Genomic DNA, 16,247 nt, shown 5'->3' with positions numbered 1-16,247 from the left:
TTAGTTGAAACTTGAAGTATTTAGTACATTTTAAAGATAATTTCCCATGCATGGGGAATAGCATAAAGCAGTTAGGAAAGAGAGAGTTTGGAAATCCCAGGGAAAATTCTGGGATTTTAAATAGTCCAGTTTGATGAAAGAAATGGGTAAGAGGATAATGAAAGATCTGGCTACAAGGGTAGGCTGGGGATATGTTGAGAAAGTTGGATTTCATTTTGTGGTAAACCCCAGATTTTTGAGCAAAGAAATAATGCATAATTATGTATGCAATTATGGGTGACAGGAATATTCAAACATCATCCACAGTTCTTAATATATAATTAAAATATATTTTTTCACTCATAAATTACAGGGAATCTTTAATAAAACATATGTACAATAAATAATTCACACTTAAAAATGTTCATGTGACAGTTTCATGCCTTTTCAAACAGAAGAGGCCACAATACCAGGGAAATCAGAAGGCAGTCTCAATAACTCTTCTACTTCTTCTTGCAAAGCCTCTGCTTTTTCATGCAACAGCAACTACAATAAAAAATCAAGACATGAGGCAAAAACACCGATTTCTAGAGAACTGCTAACATTTTACCACCATCTGTTTGACACCTGAATCCTTACATACCACCAAACTAGACATTAAAACTAATAATGAGATTGAAAAATGGCCACTTAAGAACAAGTGATTACAATTAATGAAGCTAAGACATTTAGTTAAAGCCATTTTAGCTGATCACTGCATTTGGTATACCAAAAATAAGGGAGCTTTAATACTCTCAAAGATTTGTTTTATTGAAGACTCAGCCACTTAAAAATTAACTTTTAATCTATAAAATTTAAGACAATTTTGCAAAAATTTAATTAGTTCTTGAAAATGTTATCCTTTATATATGGATTTTACTATTCCTCAAAGTTTAGTATGCTATCTTTTAAAAGCTTATCAGTGTTTCAAAGAAAAGTTTTATTCAAGCTCCTAAAATTAATATGGCTAATTTCAAAAGAAGCATAATGAGCAAAGAAAGTATTTCTAAACCCAGCGCATAGTGGATGTCAATGAATATTTGCTGAATAACGATTTCTCCCCTTTCTTTAAAAAAGCCAGAAATAAAATATTCGTATTTGTTGCATCTGGGTTTTGAGTATATTGGTGTGAAATATTTGCACTATTTCTCTTATAACATTTTTATGATAAAAAGGTCAGCAAAATCACACAGAGGAAGAAAACCACTCTCTACCAATTTGATATAAAGCATAGCATTATTTAGCACTATATAAAGGAGTCTAAAATGTAATTAGGATGTATATGTATAACTGACACTTTGCTGTACAGCAGAAATGAATACATTGTAAATCAACTATACTCCAATAAAAATTAATTAAAAAAAGGAAATTTCAAATATAAAAAAAAATAAAGCAATGAAGTCAAGGAAAAAAAAATGTAATTAGGTAAGCTTTCCAGTAACTGAGGTAATGGTGACCCTGCAAAATGAATCTGCCAACATATCCTGTAAGCACTCTACAGATCACAAAGGACAATAAGTAAACCATACAAAACTCACATGTCAACATTACTAGAATACAGAGAACACCACCAACATCAAATGACTTGAAGTGTTCTGTTTACCCCTCAGAGGCCAACTAGTAACCTCTGTTACTAATTCTTTTTTTTTTTAATTTATTTTATTTTTATTTTTGGCTGTGTTGAGTCTTCATTGCTGACTAATTCTTTATATTAAGCTTTCCTGTTCAAATTACTGTGTGGTTTCTGTTCCTAATGATTAGACCCTGACAGATACAACCAGAAAGTAAGAAAGTACACCAATAATGATGGGGACACGCCAAAAAGACACAGGAGCCAGTCTGCAGGGGCTCTTCCTGGCCAACTCTGAGACCATTTGAGTATCAAAATAAGTATGAACCCATCATTCACTCTGATATAAATAAATGAATTAAAAGATAAATGAGGAAGGAATAGCTTTTCCTCATAGTAAAATGCCAATAAAAAATATAGAGGGAACAATGGAGCTAGAAAATCACCACTTGACAAACATCATAGAAATAACTGAGGCAAAAATCATCAATGAATGCTAAAACAAGTGTGTGAAAGTTTAATGAAGAATAGGATATCTACATAGTCTCAAAGTATCCACTCCAAAAATACTAATAAAAAGGGAAAAATAATAATTTTACAGTGGAAAAGCTTGCCAGATGACACCTCCTTAACCAAATGATCAAAGTCATTATCAGTAATGTGATAAAGTGACATCCTGTGGCTCCTGATCTGATGTACTAAGGACACACAACTTTTTTGTGGCATTCCTGCAAAAACCTGTTTAACCTCAGTATAATCCTAACTGTTTTCCTTACTTCCATCCCCTATTTGCAACCTCTAACCCACTCTTCTACTCAAAATCCTGCAAGGAATATCCATTTTACTCTTTCAAGCTTACTGGAAAAGCAGAAGGGATGGTGGGAAGGAGAGCGTGTACCTCAGTCCATAAGATGGAAGCTATATATTAAGACTGGCTGAGCAATGAGACAGGGGCAGTATGGGTCCTTGGACACACAACTGATTCCTCATATCAGCTGTGAACACTAATAAACCTTTAACATTTAAAGTCACTTATTTTGGCCATCGTTACCGCAGCTCCATTTGTATCCTTAATAACATATAGTGTAACTCTATAGTCCTGCTCTACTACTTACTGACTAGCTGTGTTTCCTTGGGTAAATCAATTTCTTTAAATCTTATTTATTTATTAATAGATTTAATTTATTTATTTTTTTATTTATTTATTTATTTTTGGTTGCGCTGGGTCTTCGTTGCTATGCACGGGCTTTCTCTAGTTGCTGAGAGCGGGCGCTACTCTTTGATGTGGTGCGAAGCCTTCTCATTGCGGTGGTTTCTCTTGTTGCCAAGCATGGGCACTAGGTATGCAGGCTTCAGTAGCTGTGGCTTGCGGGCTCAGTAGCTGTGGCTCGTGGGCTCTAGAGTGTAGGCTCAGTAGTTGTGGCGCACAGGCTTAGATGCTCTGCGGCATGCGGGATCTTCCCGGACCAGGGCTCAAACCCGTGTCCCCTGCATTGGCAGGCAGATTCTTAATGACTGCGCCACCAGGGAAGCCCCAATTTTATTTATTTATTTATTCAAATATTTGCTAAATATCTACTATAGGCTGAATACTGTGCTAGGTGCTACAGAAATGGAAATAACTATAACTTCATCCCTATCAACCCAAAGAACTCCTAATCTAATGGAACAAGTTTTAGTGTCTTCATTTGTAAATTGAATGTAACACCAACTCTGCCCACCTCAGAGGACTGTTGTAAAGATCAATCAAAGCAATACAAACAATGTGAGCACTATTCACAAAGTAAGATGGAAATTTACTTTTCAGCCATTTCTGATCTATATATGACAATAGTATAACGATGAAGTTAAAAAAACAAAAACAAAAAACTATGAGATTTCAGACCACAAGGACAGAATTATAGTTGAGATCAAGAAGGAAATAATCCCAAACTGTTGTGTAATGGATTTACCCACATGGAGCAGGAGGGTAATGACAAACTGGATTGCATCTAGCAAAGGGTAACCAGTATAGTGAATAGCCTAAAACTAGGTTATTTACTACAGGTGAAAGAAACAGAAAAGAGAAGCCCTTGGAGGCAAGAAGAGCCATTTTCAAGTATGTGAAAAGCTACCAAATGAACAAAGCAACAGTCTAGTTCCACAGGGTAGTACTCTATGATGCCATGGTAGACATTTTAACACAGCCTCATTATATTGGGATGCTCTTTGTAACACTAGGGGTCCAAAAATAGAACTACTTAATTTTTGAGGTTGTAGGCTCCTTGTCAGTGAAGGTGTTGGGGATGCTGAGGAAAGGACTTCTGTGTCAAGAGTAGCGGGAGGCAGAGTTCAGCGAGTTCCAGAGTTCCTCGTACTTCAATGAACTCTTGAAAGCGTCTTTATTTTTTAGGAGATCCTTTTCCTCCTTTTAGCAAACCTTGTATCATAACACGTGTATTATTTTTATCCAAATATTGTGAGTATAAACTTTTGCATATATAGTTAAACGTTTTTGCTTTTATATCTAAAGTATAAGGAGATTACACTACAAAATATCATAAAGATTGGGCTTCCCTGATGGCACAGTCGTTAAGAATCCGCCTGCCAATGCAGGCGACGCGGGTTTGAGCCCTGGTCCGTGAAGATCCCACATGCTGTGGGGCAACTAAGCCTGTGCGCCACAACTACTGAGCCTGCGCTCTAGAGCCCGCGAGCCACAACTACTGAAGCCCAGCGCCTAGACCCCGTGCTCCACAACAAGAGAAGCCACCGCAATGAGAAGCCCGCGCACCGCAAAGAAGAGTAGCTCCCACTCGCCGCAACTAGAGAAAGCCTGCGCACAGCAACAAAGACCCAACACAGCCAAAAATTAATTAATTACTTTAAAAAATATATATATATCATAAAGATTATAAAATAGTTTGCTTACCTTGGCTGATGAAACAATTTGCTTGGCCTGGCGTCTTGATAAATGATCAATTGTTTTTATCAGCACTTCAGGATTTGCATTAGCTAAGTGCATTAGACTTTTATAACCTGCATTGTATAACTGTCTTGCTCGACCCTGAAAAGTATTACAAAAATCATTAGGATCAGAATTTGGGATTAGGAAAAAGTAATTAAGTGTCTTACTGAAGGGAAAAAATTCACTTGCAGAGACAGTAATAAACTAAGATAATAAATATGAAGAGATAACACATCAGAATCCCGAGGAATTTTAAAAGACGCATTTGGGTGGTTCCAATCTGACTGCAAGATAGCTAGTTTTCTGTGTAGCTTAAGTGAGCTGATGTGTGCTGCAATCAGAAATAAGAAACCCATTAGGGCACTTAGGCTAGGGGCATCCCCAATCAAATGTTTTAGTCCAGTACCCCTAAAATGTTCTTACCATCTACTCAGGGGACCTGAGGTAGGGGTGTGTGTCTGCATTCCCAAACAGAACTCCTCTGATTTAAGAACTGAATAACAGAGGATAAACTGAAATCAAGGGTTGGTGAAAAATAGAAAGCTAAGAAACCAGCTGAGGATACTTTCTCCTCACTCCCTTAGAAAACGTAAATGACCCTCACTGCCACCAAGTCACCACCACCTTCAACAAGCACTGTTTAAACTGACAGAAGGTGATTCTTCACTGGAGTAGAGGAAGGAAGGGATGTTAAGAATGACACATATACTTGGGAAGAGTCACCCCATCCCTACTGTTATTTTTTCCCATGAACGTGATTTTTCATCAGAACTTTTTCCAGATTAACAGGGATTTCTGGGAGACCATGGCAGCAATTAATTAAAAAAAAAAAGATTCCCATGATAAATGAACAATAAGGCTATTGTCATTTACCCTGTGACATGACAGTAAAACCTGATTTTTCTGTTAGTTGAAATCATCTCAGGTGGGAAACTGGGAGGCTACTAACCTCTAAAACTCCAGTCACTTCCATGAGAGGGATTAGCTCTGCCTTTACACAGTAAGTCAACTTCTTGGTAAGTTCTACCAAAAGGGCTCTATAAACCCAGAACTCCTCAAGTTCCTGCAGAACACAAAGAAATATGCAGAATTTAAATCTGGTAAGTTATTTCAAAATCTAGTTTGCATGGTAGAGGGCTCAGAGAGGACGCTCCCTTCTGTAAATTCTGGAAGTTGGGTTAAGCCAGAGATGAACAATGACTCCAAGCAAAATTGTTACAAGGAAACATGGCAGAGACTGAGGAATTTGATGGAATGGTTTTAGGATGAGGAAAAAGATTGAAAATTGAAAAATAAACAACTATACCCCAATTAAAAAAGAAAAAGAAGTCAATAAGAAGAGTTCTATTCATTTTTATCAAAACATCAGCAAGTGATTGCATAGTTTTTCTTTCCCAAATGATTGAAAACAATTCCTACCTCTGGAAATTTATCCTGAAGACAAAATACTGAATATGGAAGGATTCAAATACAAGATGATGCTCAGTGCAGCAATATTTAAAATAGTATTAGAAACCATGAGTTGGTAATTCTTAAAGCTGGGTGGATAAATGGGTATTCATTACATTACCTTGTCTTTTTAAATATAGGGTTGAAATTTTCTGTAATAGTAGTTTGGTTTTTTCTTTTTTTTTTTTTTTTAAGTTTCCTTTCTAACCTTTGGGTATCACTGTGAGCATTTGTGATGCATGGAACAACATTAGCTAGCTACTTTGTGACCTACTACTTTCCTACTAGTAGGAAAGTAGTCAATGCACTAGTATGGCAGCAAAAAAAGAAGAAAAGAAAACCTTGAATAGAACTACTGAATCAATCAATCCTAAACCGCCTTAGCTCTGGCTTTCCTGCTACATAAGATATTCATTTTTCCTTATTGTTTAAATTTCTATGGAATTTTTCTGTTACTTGCAGTTAAAAGTATCTTAACTAATATGATCGGTGTACTATTTTATTCCACTTACATAACTTTTTTTGTTTTTATTTATTTATTTAATTTATTTATTTTTGGCTATGTTGGGTCTTTGTTGCTACACGTGGGTTTTCTCTAGTTGCAGCGAGCAGGGGCTACTCTTCACTACAGTGCATGGGCTTCTCAGTGTGGTGGCTTCTACTGTTGCAGAGCACAGGCTCTAGGCGCACGGGCTTCAGTATTTGCAGCACGCAGGCTCAGGAGTTGTGGCTTGTGGGCTCTAGAGCACAGGCTCAGTAGTTGTGGTACACAGGCTTAGTTGCTCCATGGCATGTGGGATCTTCCCAGACCAGGGATTGAACCCATGTCCCCTGCATTGGCAGGCAGATTCTCAACCACTGAGCCACCAGGGAAGTCCTACATAACTTTTTATAAAGAAAAAAATGCTTTAAAATATTGAAAATACATTCATGAGAGTTGTCGGGTAGACTGACCCTAGGATCAACCATCAAATTATAGTTGCTTTTGAAGTTCAACCTATAGATTCTTTCACTTGAACAATTCTGTAAGGCTCACATCCTTATAGTTCTAAGTAAAACAAAGGGATAGAATTATCATGGAACACCTTTTTAAATATGAAGAACAAACACAGTAAACTTAAGAAAATACATTTTAAAGGCCAGCTTCTCCTTATTATCCATAATGTTTGTGTACTGATTAGCTACCATGTAATTAGGGAATATACGCTAAAATTTAAAAATCAGCATAAATAAAAGGTATTTAAAAGGTAAATTTGCTAAAATAATTATCATTCAATCCAAAGCCAAGTAGTTTTGGATTATTTACTCCATTAGCATATATGATAGAACTAATTGCCCTATACACACACAGAATATGGAGGCTTAAGATAGGGCAAATGAAGTAGATTTTAAGTTTAAAAGTAGAATTCATTGTGGAAAAAATTAAAAAAAAATAAGTACAGAAAAAAAAAGTACAGAAACAAATATTACTATGCCACCCCAAAACAATAAATTTCAATGCAACAAAAATGGCTTATCTTATAAACTCATCAAAAACTGGGTAGAAAACTCTGGTAAGCTTTGTTGTGTTATTTAAGGAAATTCTGAAAGCTTCTTTTAGTAAAGTCTTAAATAAATCGATCTCAAATGCATATGGCCAAAATTAAGTTTTCTTCTTTATTTTATAAAACACACATTTGATGTAGAAACTGACGTAGCTGCTTGACACTGGAAGCAAAAATGGGAAATTACTGTGGTAATCAAAAGAACATGGTACTGAGTAGTCAGGTATCTGCTGGATATTGGTAACATACCAATCAAACACTTTACATAGTTACCACTCAGGAGAAAGACACTCACACAGAATCTACATCAATGGAGAAAAGTTATTTTAAGAGTTGATTCCAGGGACTTCCCTGGTGGTCCAGTGGTTGGGAATCCACCTTTCAATGCAGGCAACGCGGGTTTGATCCCTGATTGAAGAACTAAGATCTCACATGCCACAGGGCAACTAAGCCCTCATGCCGCAACTACTGAGCCCTCATGCCACAACTAGAGAGAAGCCTGTGTGCCACAACAAAGAGCCCACGTACTGAAATGAAAGATCCCTCATGGTGCAACTAAGACCCAATGCAACCAAAAATAAAGAAAGAAAGAAAAGAAAAAACAACAACAACAAAAAGAAAGAGTAGAAAAAAAAAGAGTTGATTCCAAATACTTGAAACTATTAATGATAGCTCTAAAAGTAGGGATAACTAAGGACTTCCTACTTGTTCATTATGTTTTAGTTGATTCTGTCATTCTGTAATACCTTTATTACATGCATGTGTATAGTATTTTTGTAAGTGGATAAAAACAAAGACATATTTTAAACAAATTTTGAGTGCTTTGTAATAACAGAAGAAACAAGAGAACATATTGACTAACTGGCTTTTGAGTTCAGTAACGGTTAAAACAGAAGATGCACACAGCATATATCATCTATTTAATGGAATTACCTCACAGAAGTGTAACACACAAGAGGAGAATGCGGCAGCTCCAGAGAGAAGGTTTTGTATATATCCTCGAGGCATATTGAATTTTTCAGACACACTCCAAATGTTGGTCTCTTTGAGCAAGGTATAAAGAACGAAAGACAGGTATAGTCTGTTGACAATATTCTTGTCCACTTTCTAGAAAGACACAAATAAGTTTATGTACTGGACCTGCTAAAAAATGTACATTACATTCAAAATGGACAAAAGGTAAAGAGCATGAAGTTGTACCACAGGAGAGCAAGGATAGAATGGTTCCACAGAAATAAATCTAAGTTCTAACAAACGTACTTTAGATGAGTTCAAATTACTGTTTTTCTGAGTGTAAAAAAAGAGATATGCCAAATTGTTCCCAATTTAAAGTTCCTTCTATAGGGAGTGTAGTGAGTTGAATTGTTCCCCAAAAAAGATATGCTCAAGTCTTAACCCCTGGTACCTTTGAATGTGACCTTGTTTGGAAATAGGATCTCTGCAGATGTAATTAGTTAAGGATCTTGAGATGAAATCATCCTGGATATACAGGGGGCCCTTAAGGGCCCATTATTCAATGACTGTCATCCCTTACAAGAGAGACGACACAGAATGACACAGAGTAGGCAATGTGAAAATGGAGGCAGACTTTGGAGGGATACATCTACAAGGATTGCCTGCAACCACCAAAAGCTAGGAGAGAGGCAAGATGGTTTCTTCCTCAGAGCCTCCAGGAGGAACAGCCCTGCCAGCATCTTGATTTCAGATCTCTGGCCTCCTGAACTGTGCCAGAATACACTTCTGTTGTTTTAAGACACCTGGTTTGTGCTAATTTGTTATGGTAGCCTTAGGAAAGAATACAGGAAGGAAAGGTATTGGGGAAACCTTTACATTTACTGTAATATTTATAGGTGGTATATATATGTGTGACTGTGATTATAAATTAGACAAACGCATTTGTTTAGATAAATATGTTAATAAATCTAAAAAGTAAACACTAGATTCTATGATTTCCACATGGTCATGGTAAATAATTAATGTTTCCAAAATTAAAACACTGAAAGAAAAATGCTTCCTGTAGTTGACTATTTCTATTCTGTTATGTGCTTTTGCCTGTGCTGCCTAGTGATTATTTTTTGGGTAAAGCATTTCATAGCTAATATTAAGCTAACTCAGAAACTGAGTAACTCATGCTTAAAATCAGAGGAAAAAAAAGATGAATTTTAAAGAGAAAAAGTAGGTTTAAAATATAAAATTATATCCTTTACTACAGTAAAAGAATGTTTAAGATGAGAACTTAGGGTGGCACATTGAAGGATATAAGAATTACAGATTCTGCATGTTGTACTGGATCACCCTTTTAAAAAGCATTAAGCTGAAAAGCATGATAGCTGAAAAACAAGTAGGAAAAGTTTACCTTTTAATTTCCCAATTTTAGTGCATCTTCATTATTAACTATAAATTGAGTCAATGTAGATTTTGCTTAGAATGTATTTTCTAAGCCAAGAAAAACGATGTGATTATATTACATGGCAAGATAAGCCACATCATGCCAATTTCAAGATTTTTACAAAAAATGTTTAAAGGTCTTTTTCAATGTGAAGACATCAATTAGATTCTAAGTAAACATCATGTTCTGCAGAAGTTTTTTAAAAAGATACTTCTAAAGCACTGAACTAGTAACTAACCCATTTGTAATTAAGACAAATCCATGCCCATACTATTTTAAATATTTAATTATCAATTGAACAAACATTTATTGACTATATTTCATAAAGTGTAACAAAAATAAATTTTGATTCAAGTTTTAAAAGATACATTATTCTAATAAGGTTTTATAAATGTTTATTATTTGGTAATGAGTTGCAAACTAATATGATTTTGTTTTTATTTTATATTTTAGAGTTTGATACAAAAGGCTTGTTTTAAGAAATATCTTTAGTCAACATTTTGAAGGCCTAAACAACATAGCCATTTCTGAGGTAAAAGACCCAATTTAAATATTGACAACATGAATACTGAAGTGATATATATTTATAATTTTATGATACATCAATACAGGGGACAGCTGCACAATTCAATTCAAATATAAGTAGACACCACCTTCCATTTTTCAAAATGAAATCAGTAAAATCTATAAAAATTTTAAAGATATAGGGGAAATGGTAGGTAAGATAATTACGTTTCAAGGAAGATTAGATTACCAAAGAAAATGAAAAATGAAAAAAAGTGTATTATGAGGTGGAAGATTATATGAACTTAAGGATTCTGAATGCATGTTTGCCACAGAATTATTTCCACTTCTCTTAAGGTTAGTGTGTACATTCAACACTTGCTTCATGTTTGTTGACTAAACTTTAAAACACAAAAATATAAGATCACACAAGAGTATTGGCTTTTCCACTTCAACCTTCTAAAATGCTTTATGTACTTCAAGTACATTGGGAGTTCTTTGGGACAACAGCAACAACAAAAACAAAAATCCCAAACTCGTCCTATCTTAGAATCCCTGATACCAAGTAGAATGCTTAATAAAAGGTTTCTAGAAGATTTTTTTCTCCCTTTAACTGCACTTATTTCAGGATTCCATAATACTGTGAAAACATTTTACAAATATTTTACAATTTATATAATTTAAGCCATAATAAGTAGCCTAAGAAAAATAGATAAAATAAGGTTTACCTTTTCCTATGATACTTACATGTGCATGACTATTTTAGAAATACAAAGGTACACAAAAAAAGGGCCATCACACCACCCAGAAATAAATACTGTTTAAAAAAAATACCTAAATTTCTGGTCCTCAGATGTTTTAAATAGTAAAATGGGAATTATATTAAAGAGAAAAAAAGTGAACCAAAAGGATCAAGTCAACAAAGGAGATGATACAACAGCATTAATTTTGTTTTATGAACTTAAGTTATTTAGGAAGGAAAAAAAGACTATGGTACCTTCCTGATAGCTTGACCTGATGCTTTCTTCCCAATAAAGTTCTCAGAGACTCCAACCAGAACAGCCACATTTTGTTCTGCTGGGCTGAGCTGGCTGAACTACAGAGAAAAAGAGCATAAATATATTGAAAAATTAAATTGTAACTTTAAAAAGTCTGCCATTAATCAAATCCAGTATTTAGTCATATCACACTTTCATTATTATAAAAGATATGAAAAAACCCACATATTTTGTTTACAAATATTGCAAGCTTAAAAGATACAGTATTAAAATATTTGGGTTGGCCAAAAAGTTCGTTCGGGTTTTCCCGTAAGCTGTTATAGAAAAACCCGAACGAACTTTTGGGCCAACCCAATATAACAAACTTTAGTAGAATGACTTAAAGACATGGCCACAAATACTGTGACCATGGACTATGATTTCCATGGACTATGGGCTCATGTTTAATATGGGAGATGTCTGTGGGAAGAGAGAAGAGGGAAAGCTTTTGAAAGTAACTGCATTGTATAATACCACTTAGAAAAACTTAGAGTAACAATTTTAAAAAACGACATTAAAAAGACAGTTAATTTCCTGCAATTAAAAGCTGCATATTGCTTCTGCCTAATATGTGTTCATGCATCTAGCCTGTTCACAGTAAAATCATAATAGACTGTACTCTACCACTTGGTTTTGTAACAAGTATGGCTAGTTCCACCTTGCTACTGTTGATAAAGATGATATTCCTTCTCAGGTATTAACATCACCGGGTTTGGTGTGACATGATGTGACATCACGTGTGACTGTAATAGAGCTTTCATGTAATTAAACTATCAATCATCAGGGATGGCTTTCATGGTTTTCTTTATATTCCAGGCATTATAAAATGTAGTGGTCACCAAATCATACGAGTAAACTACCTTTGGGGAAATGGGACCAGGGATGACCATTTTTTCTTTTCTGCACCTTTCTTTATTTTTTTGATAATGAACATGTTTATATTTAACAGAAAATATTTAAGTGAAACAAACAAAAAATGTTATTGCCATATTACTACTTTAAAAACTCAAAAACAAAGGGCCCAATTTCAAATATATTTTAATAAAGAAAAAATGTGAATAATCACTTGACAAAAATCAAATCCTGATCCATTATTGTAGCCTGTATTGCAGAATCTTATTGTCTCACCTGCCTGAAGTATATCATCCAATCAGGGTGACACTGAGAAGCCATATCATAGGGAGTTGTTAGGTAAATTAGATGAAGAAGGCTTTCAAGCACAAGTCCTTCAAGACCTTTCTTCAAGTCTCTGTAGAGACTGTCACAATAAGCCAAATCTATAGCTCCTAAAAGAAAGACACAAATAGTTCATCTTTCATAATCACCAAAGGGGGAAAGAGGTGACTTTAAAGTAAGTCTAGTTTAGGAGTTAACTACAAAAGTCTTTAAAATCTCTTACTATGTAACTTAACACAACTATTTTGGAGGTCATTTTGATAGTATCCATCAGCATTTAATAAGTACATACCTTCTGACCCAACCCCTCTAATCTTGGGAATCTAACCCAGAGAAACATTTCCACACAATTCCAAAAATACATGAGCAGAGATGCCCAAGCAGCCTTGTTTATAATGGAGAAAAATCAGGAACACAGTAAATGTCCATCAATAGGGGAGTGGTGAAATAAATTATGGTATCCATACTATGGATGACTATTGTAGTAAAAGAAAAATGAGGTAGATTTAAAGGGATGTGAAGATGCTCATGATATTTTATAAGTGAGAAAAGCAAGCTCTGTGTGTGTGTGTGTGTATATATACATATATATGTATATGTATATATATATACACATATACACGTACACATAAAAATGTTTGGAAGGATATATGTATCAAATTGTTATGAAATTTACAGATAATGTCTGCAAAAATATATACCAAATTGTTATTCTTGGTAAGATATTATGATTTTATGACTGCTGAGGGAGGGGAGCATGAAGGAGGGATGACCACCCTTTTCTCCATATACCTCTACAGTACTCTAAATTACTTGTTTCAAAACACTTTTCAACTTTTTAAAGTTGAAGTAGTCCAACAGTTTGTAAGATAAGATTAATATTATTAATATGAAATTACAAATCCAACTTAACATTACATAATAATTTCTATTTTTTCCAATGCATTTTCTCAGATTAGTAATGAGATTTAGGTAAACTCTTACCCTTAAAAGAAGCTCGTCCCAACTTTGTAATGTGAAAACTATATTGGAACTCTTCTTCCGACCCATGAATAGTGTCTTTTTGTAGAAGTCCTTTTTCTGTCAAAATAGTATCGTTTTGTAGGAGTCCTTTTTCTGTCAAGTATCTAAGTGATTCGACAGTTATTTCCCAGAGACTTCTTTCTTTCAACAAAATCTTCTGCTGAACACCAAAAAATGTACCACTCATAAAGTGATATATGTCACCGAGATTTGTTGCAATCTGAAACAATTCAGGACATCATTAGAGCATCTTCCCTAATTCAAGGTAACATTTTGAATGAATAATTAATCAAGATGATGACTCATTTCCATACCGCAAAGCTATTTAAATAAAAAACTATTATAAAATCTACATAGTTGCATAAAGGTAATTTTATAACAACATTTTAAAATCAAAAGAAGAAAACAATTTAAGGGAAAAGATAGTTATCATATTCCTACTTTTTTTTTTTTTTTTTTTAATTTGCGGTACGCGGGCCTCTCACTGCTGTGGCCTCTCCCGTTGCGGAGCACAGGCTCCGGACGCGCAGGCGCAGCGGCCATGGCTCACGGGCCCAGCCGCTCCGCGGCATGTGGGATCTTCCCGGACCGGGGCACAAACCCGTGTCCCCTGCATCGGCAGGTGGACTCTCAACCACTGCGCCACCAGGGAAGCCCCATATTCATACTTTTAATGAAAACATCTACACATTTCTCATTCAAAAACCCCTTAGGTTTTTGAATAATTTTTCACAATACCTCCAAAGCTGTGCTCTCTGTTTACTCCTCAATTATCACTAATTCCCACTTAGCCTCCTTCAGAAATCCTTCCTCCACCCCTTTCCAGCCACATGTGAAAACATTCTTTAGCTTTAAAAATTGTATTAAAAAAACAAACAAACATGGAAAACACAACTGAAAGCCTCCACTAAAACAGGATCAGGCAATACTTTCCCTGACATATTACCTAAAAATAGACAGCAGTTTTTTTACTGCTTTTTGTCTCTCTCATTCCCATCTCCTTTTCCTGTTCTTTTGCTGCCTTTTTTTCTCCCCACTTACTCACTATTTAAAACTTATAATGGCAATCATAAGTAATACTTAACTCACCACTTGGTATTCAGATGTAGAGCTGTCTCTGAATTAGAATAATTTATATTAGCCAATTTCAATGAAATCAACAAGTTATACTAAAATATCGTCAATCAATAAGCATATTTTTCTCTCTCACAACTCTGACGATATTTCAACTGGAAAACTTAACTAGTAATTTCATATTAAACCATTATAAGCGATAACAGAAAATAAAATGGAGCACAGACATTTCCTATTGTTTCTCCTTTTAATAAAAATCATTCTTAATATAGTATTCATTCAGGCCAAATTGTACTTTTAAGATACTCAGTTTGTAGATTATCAGCATACTTAGTTTCTATATTGTTTTTTGGTTGGCCGATTACAGTTAACCGTGGGAGTAAACAAACAAAATCCTTTACTTGATCCTTCTGGCGACCAACAGGTTACCTTTCTAGCCCTCTGAAAACTTATAGACATAGTGGTTTAAACCCACTGGTAGAGACTCTGCTTCTGGCTTCTCAAAGCTGGGTTCTTCACTGTTGCCCCAACCTGCAAGTTCAGCCATGACCAACTCCAAAGTCAACCCATTCATTAATTCAAGTGTTTACCAAGTGCCAACCACATGCCAGGCACTGTGCTAGTCACTGGGATTCAGTGATAAATGACAATACATGTGGATCCTGCTGTCACAGGGCTTACATTCCACTGGGGTAAAGTTATTAGCCAAATAATGGCACTAACAAGAATACGACTACAAACTGATAGGTGCTATTAAAGGAAAGAATGTGTTTCTACAAAGCATACAATAGACTGACTGGACTCAGTGGCAAAGAAAGGCTTCCCTGAGGAAGTGGTGGTGAAGTGAAAGTCTGACCGTTAAGTGGGAGTGGGTGAGGGTGAAACTGGAGACGGGGAGGTAAGAAGGGCGAGGCTTACAGAACACTGCAGTAGGAGCAAGTATAGAATGTTTGAGAAATGTAATAGAAGGCCAGTATGTCTGGAGTACAGAGTATACGAAGGCTGGTGAGAGATGAGGATGAAAAGACAGGCAGAGGCCAAATCTACCACAGTAGACCATGATAAGGAATTTGGGCTCAATCCTAACAGCAACGGGAAACAACCAGTGACAAATTTTAAGCAGAAGGGGGTGATACATTCGGATTTTATATTTTGTGAAGATCAGTCTATTGAAGAATTACTTGGAGGGGATGTGGGAAGGCAGGGCAGACAGAGTGAATGCAAAGAGACCAACTGGGAGACCATTACAGTGATCCAGGCAAGACCGCAGTAGTATGCACCAGCGTGTGCAAGCAGCCTACGTAACCTACCTTTTTGCCTTGGATTCTTTTTTTGTGAAAGCACAGTTATATTACTTTATTCAAAGGTATGCAAAGATCAGAGATAAAACATATAAAGTGTCTAGCAGAGCATCTGAAACATAGTTGTGAGAAACAATAATTGGAGGCTCCCTGTATCCCATGGCCCAACAACTGTTATGATCTCTTATTAATTCCTGGAGTTTCCATCTCTTCCA

General features: G+C 35.6%; 1 protein-coding gene across 7 annotated transcripts in view; it reads right to left on the bottom strand.

Annotated features, from left to right (window-relative positions):
* Positions 1–306: 306 nt before the first annotated feature.
* HELQ (helicase, POLQ like) overlaps positions 307–16,247 on the bottom strand; it is a 40,409-nt gene continuing 24,468 nt past the window's right edge. For 5 of the 7 annotated variants that reach the window (XM_033410016.2, XM_033410020.2, XM_049709362.1 and 2 more), the window contains 7 exons: positions 13,619–13,877; positions 12,587–12,744; positions 11,419–11,517; positions 8,462–8,635; positions 5,485–5,598; positions 4,500–4,634; positions 307–525 (listed from right to left, as the gene is read on the bottom strand). In XM_033410016.2, coding sequence (XP_033265907.1) covers positions 427–525; positions 4,500–4,634; positions 5,485–5,598; positions 8,462–8,635; positions 11,419–11,517; positions 12,587–12,744; positions 13,619–13,877 — 1,038 coding nt within the window. In that variant the 3' untranslated portion in view covers positions 307–426. Of the gene's footprint in view, positions 526–4,499; positions 4,635–5,408; positions 5,599–8,461; positions 8,636–11,418; positions 11,518–12,586; positions 12,745–13,618; positions 13,878–16,247 lie in introns of those variants that run through there. The other 2 variants (XM_033410018.2, XM_033410019.2) reach the window with 2 other exon arrangements.

Source organism: Orcinus orca, chromosome 4, assembly GCF_937001465.1.
Source record: "Orcinus orca chromosome 4, mOrcOrc1.1, whole genome shotgun sequence".
NCBI lineage: Eukaryota > Metazoa > Chordata > Mammalia > Artiodactyla > Delphinidae > Orcinus > Orcinus orca.
This window is presented reverse-complemented; position numbering and strand designations above follow the sequence as displayed.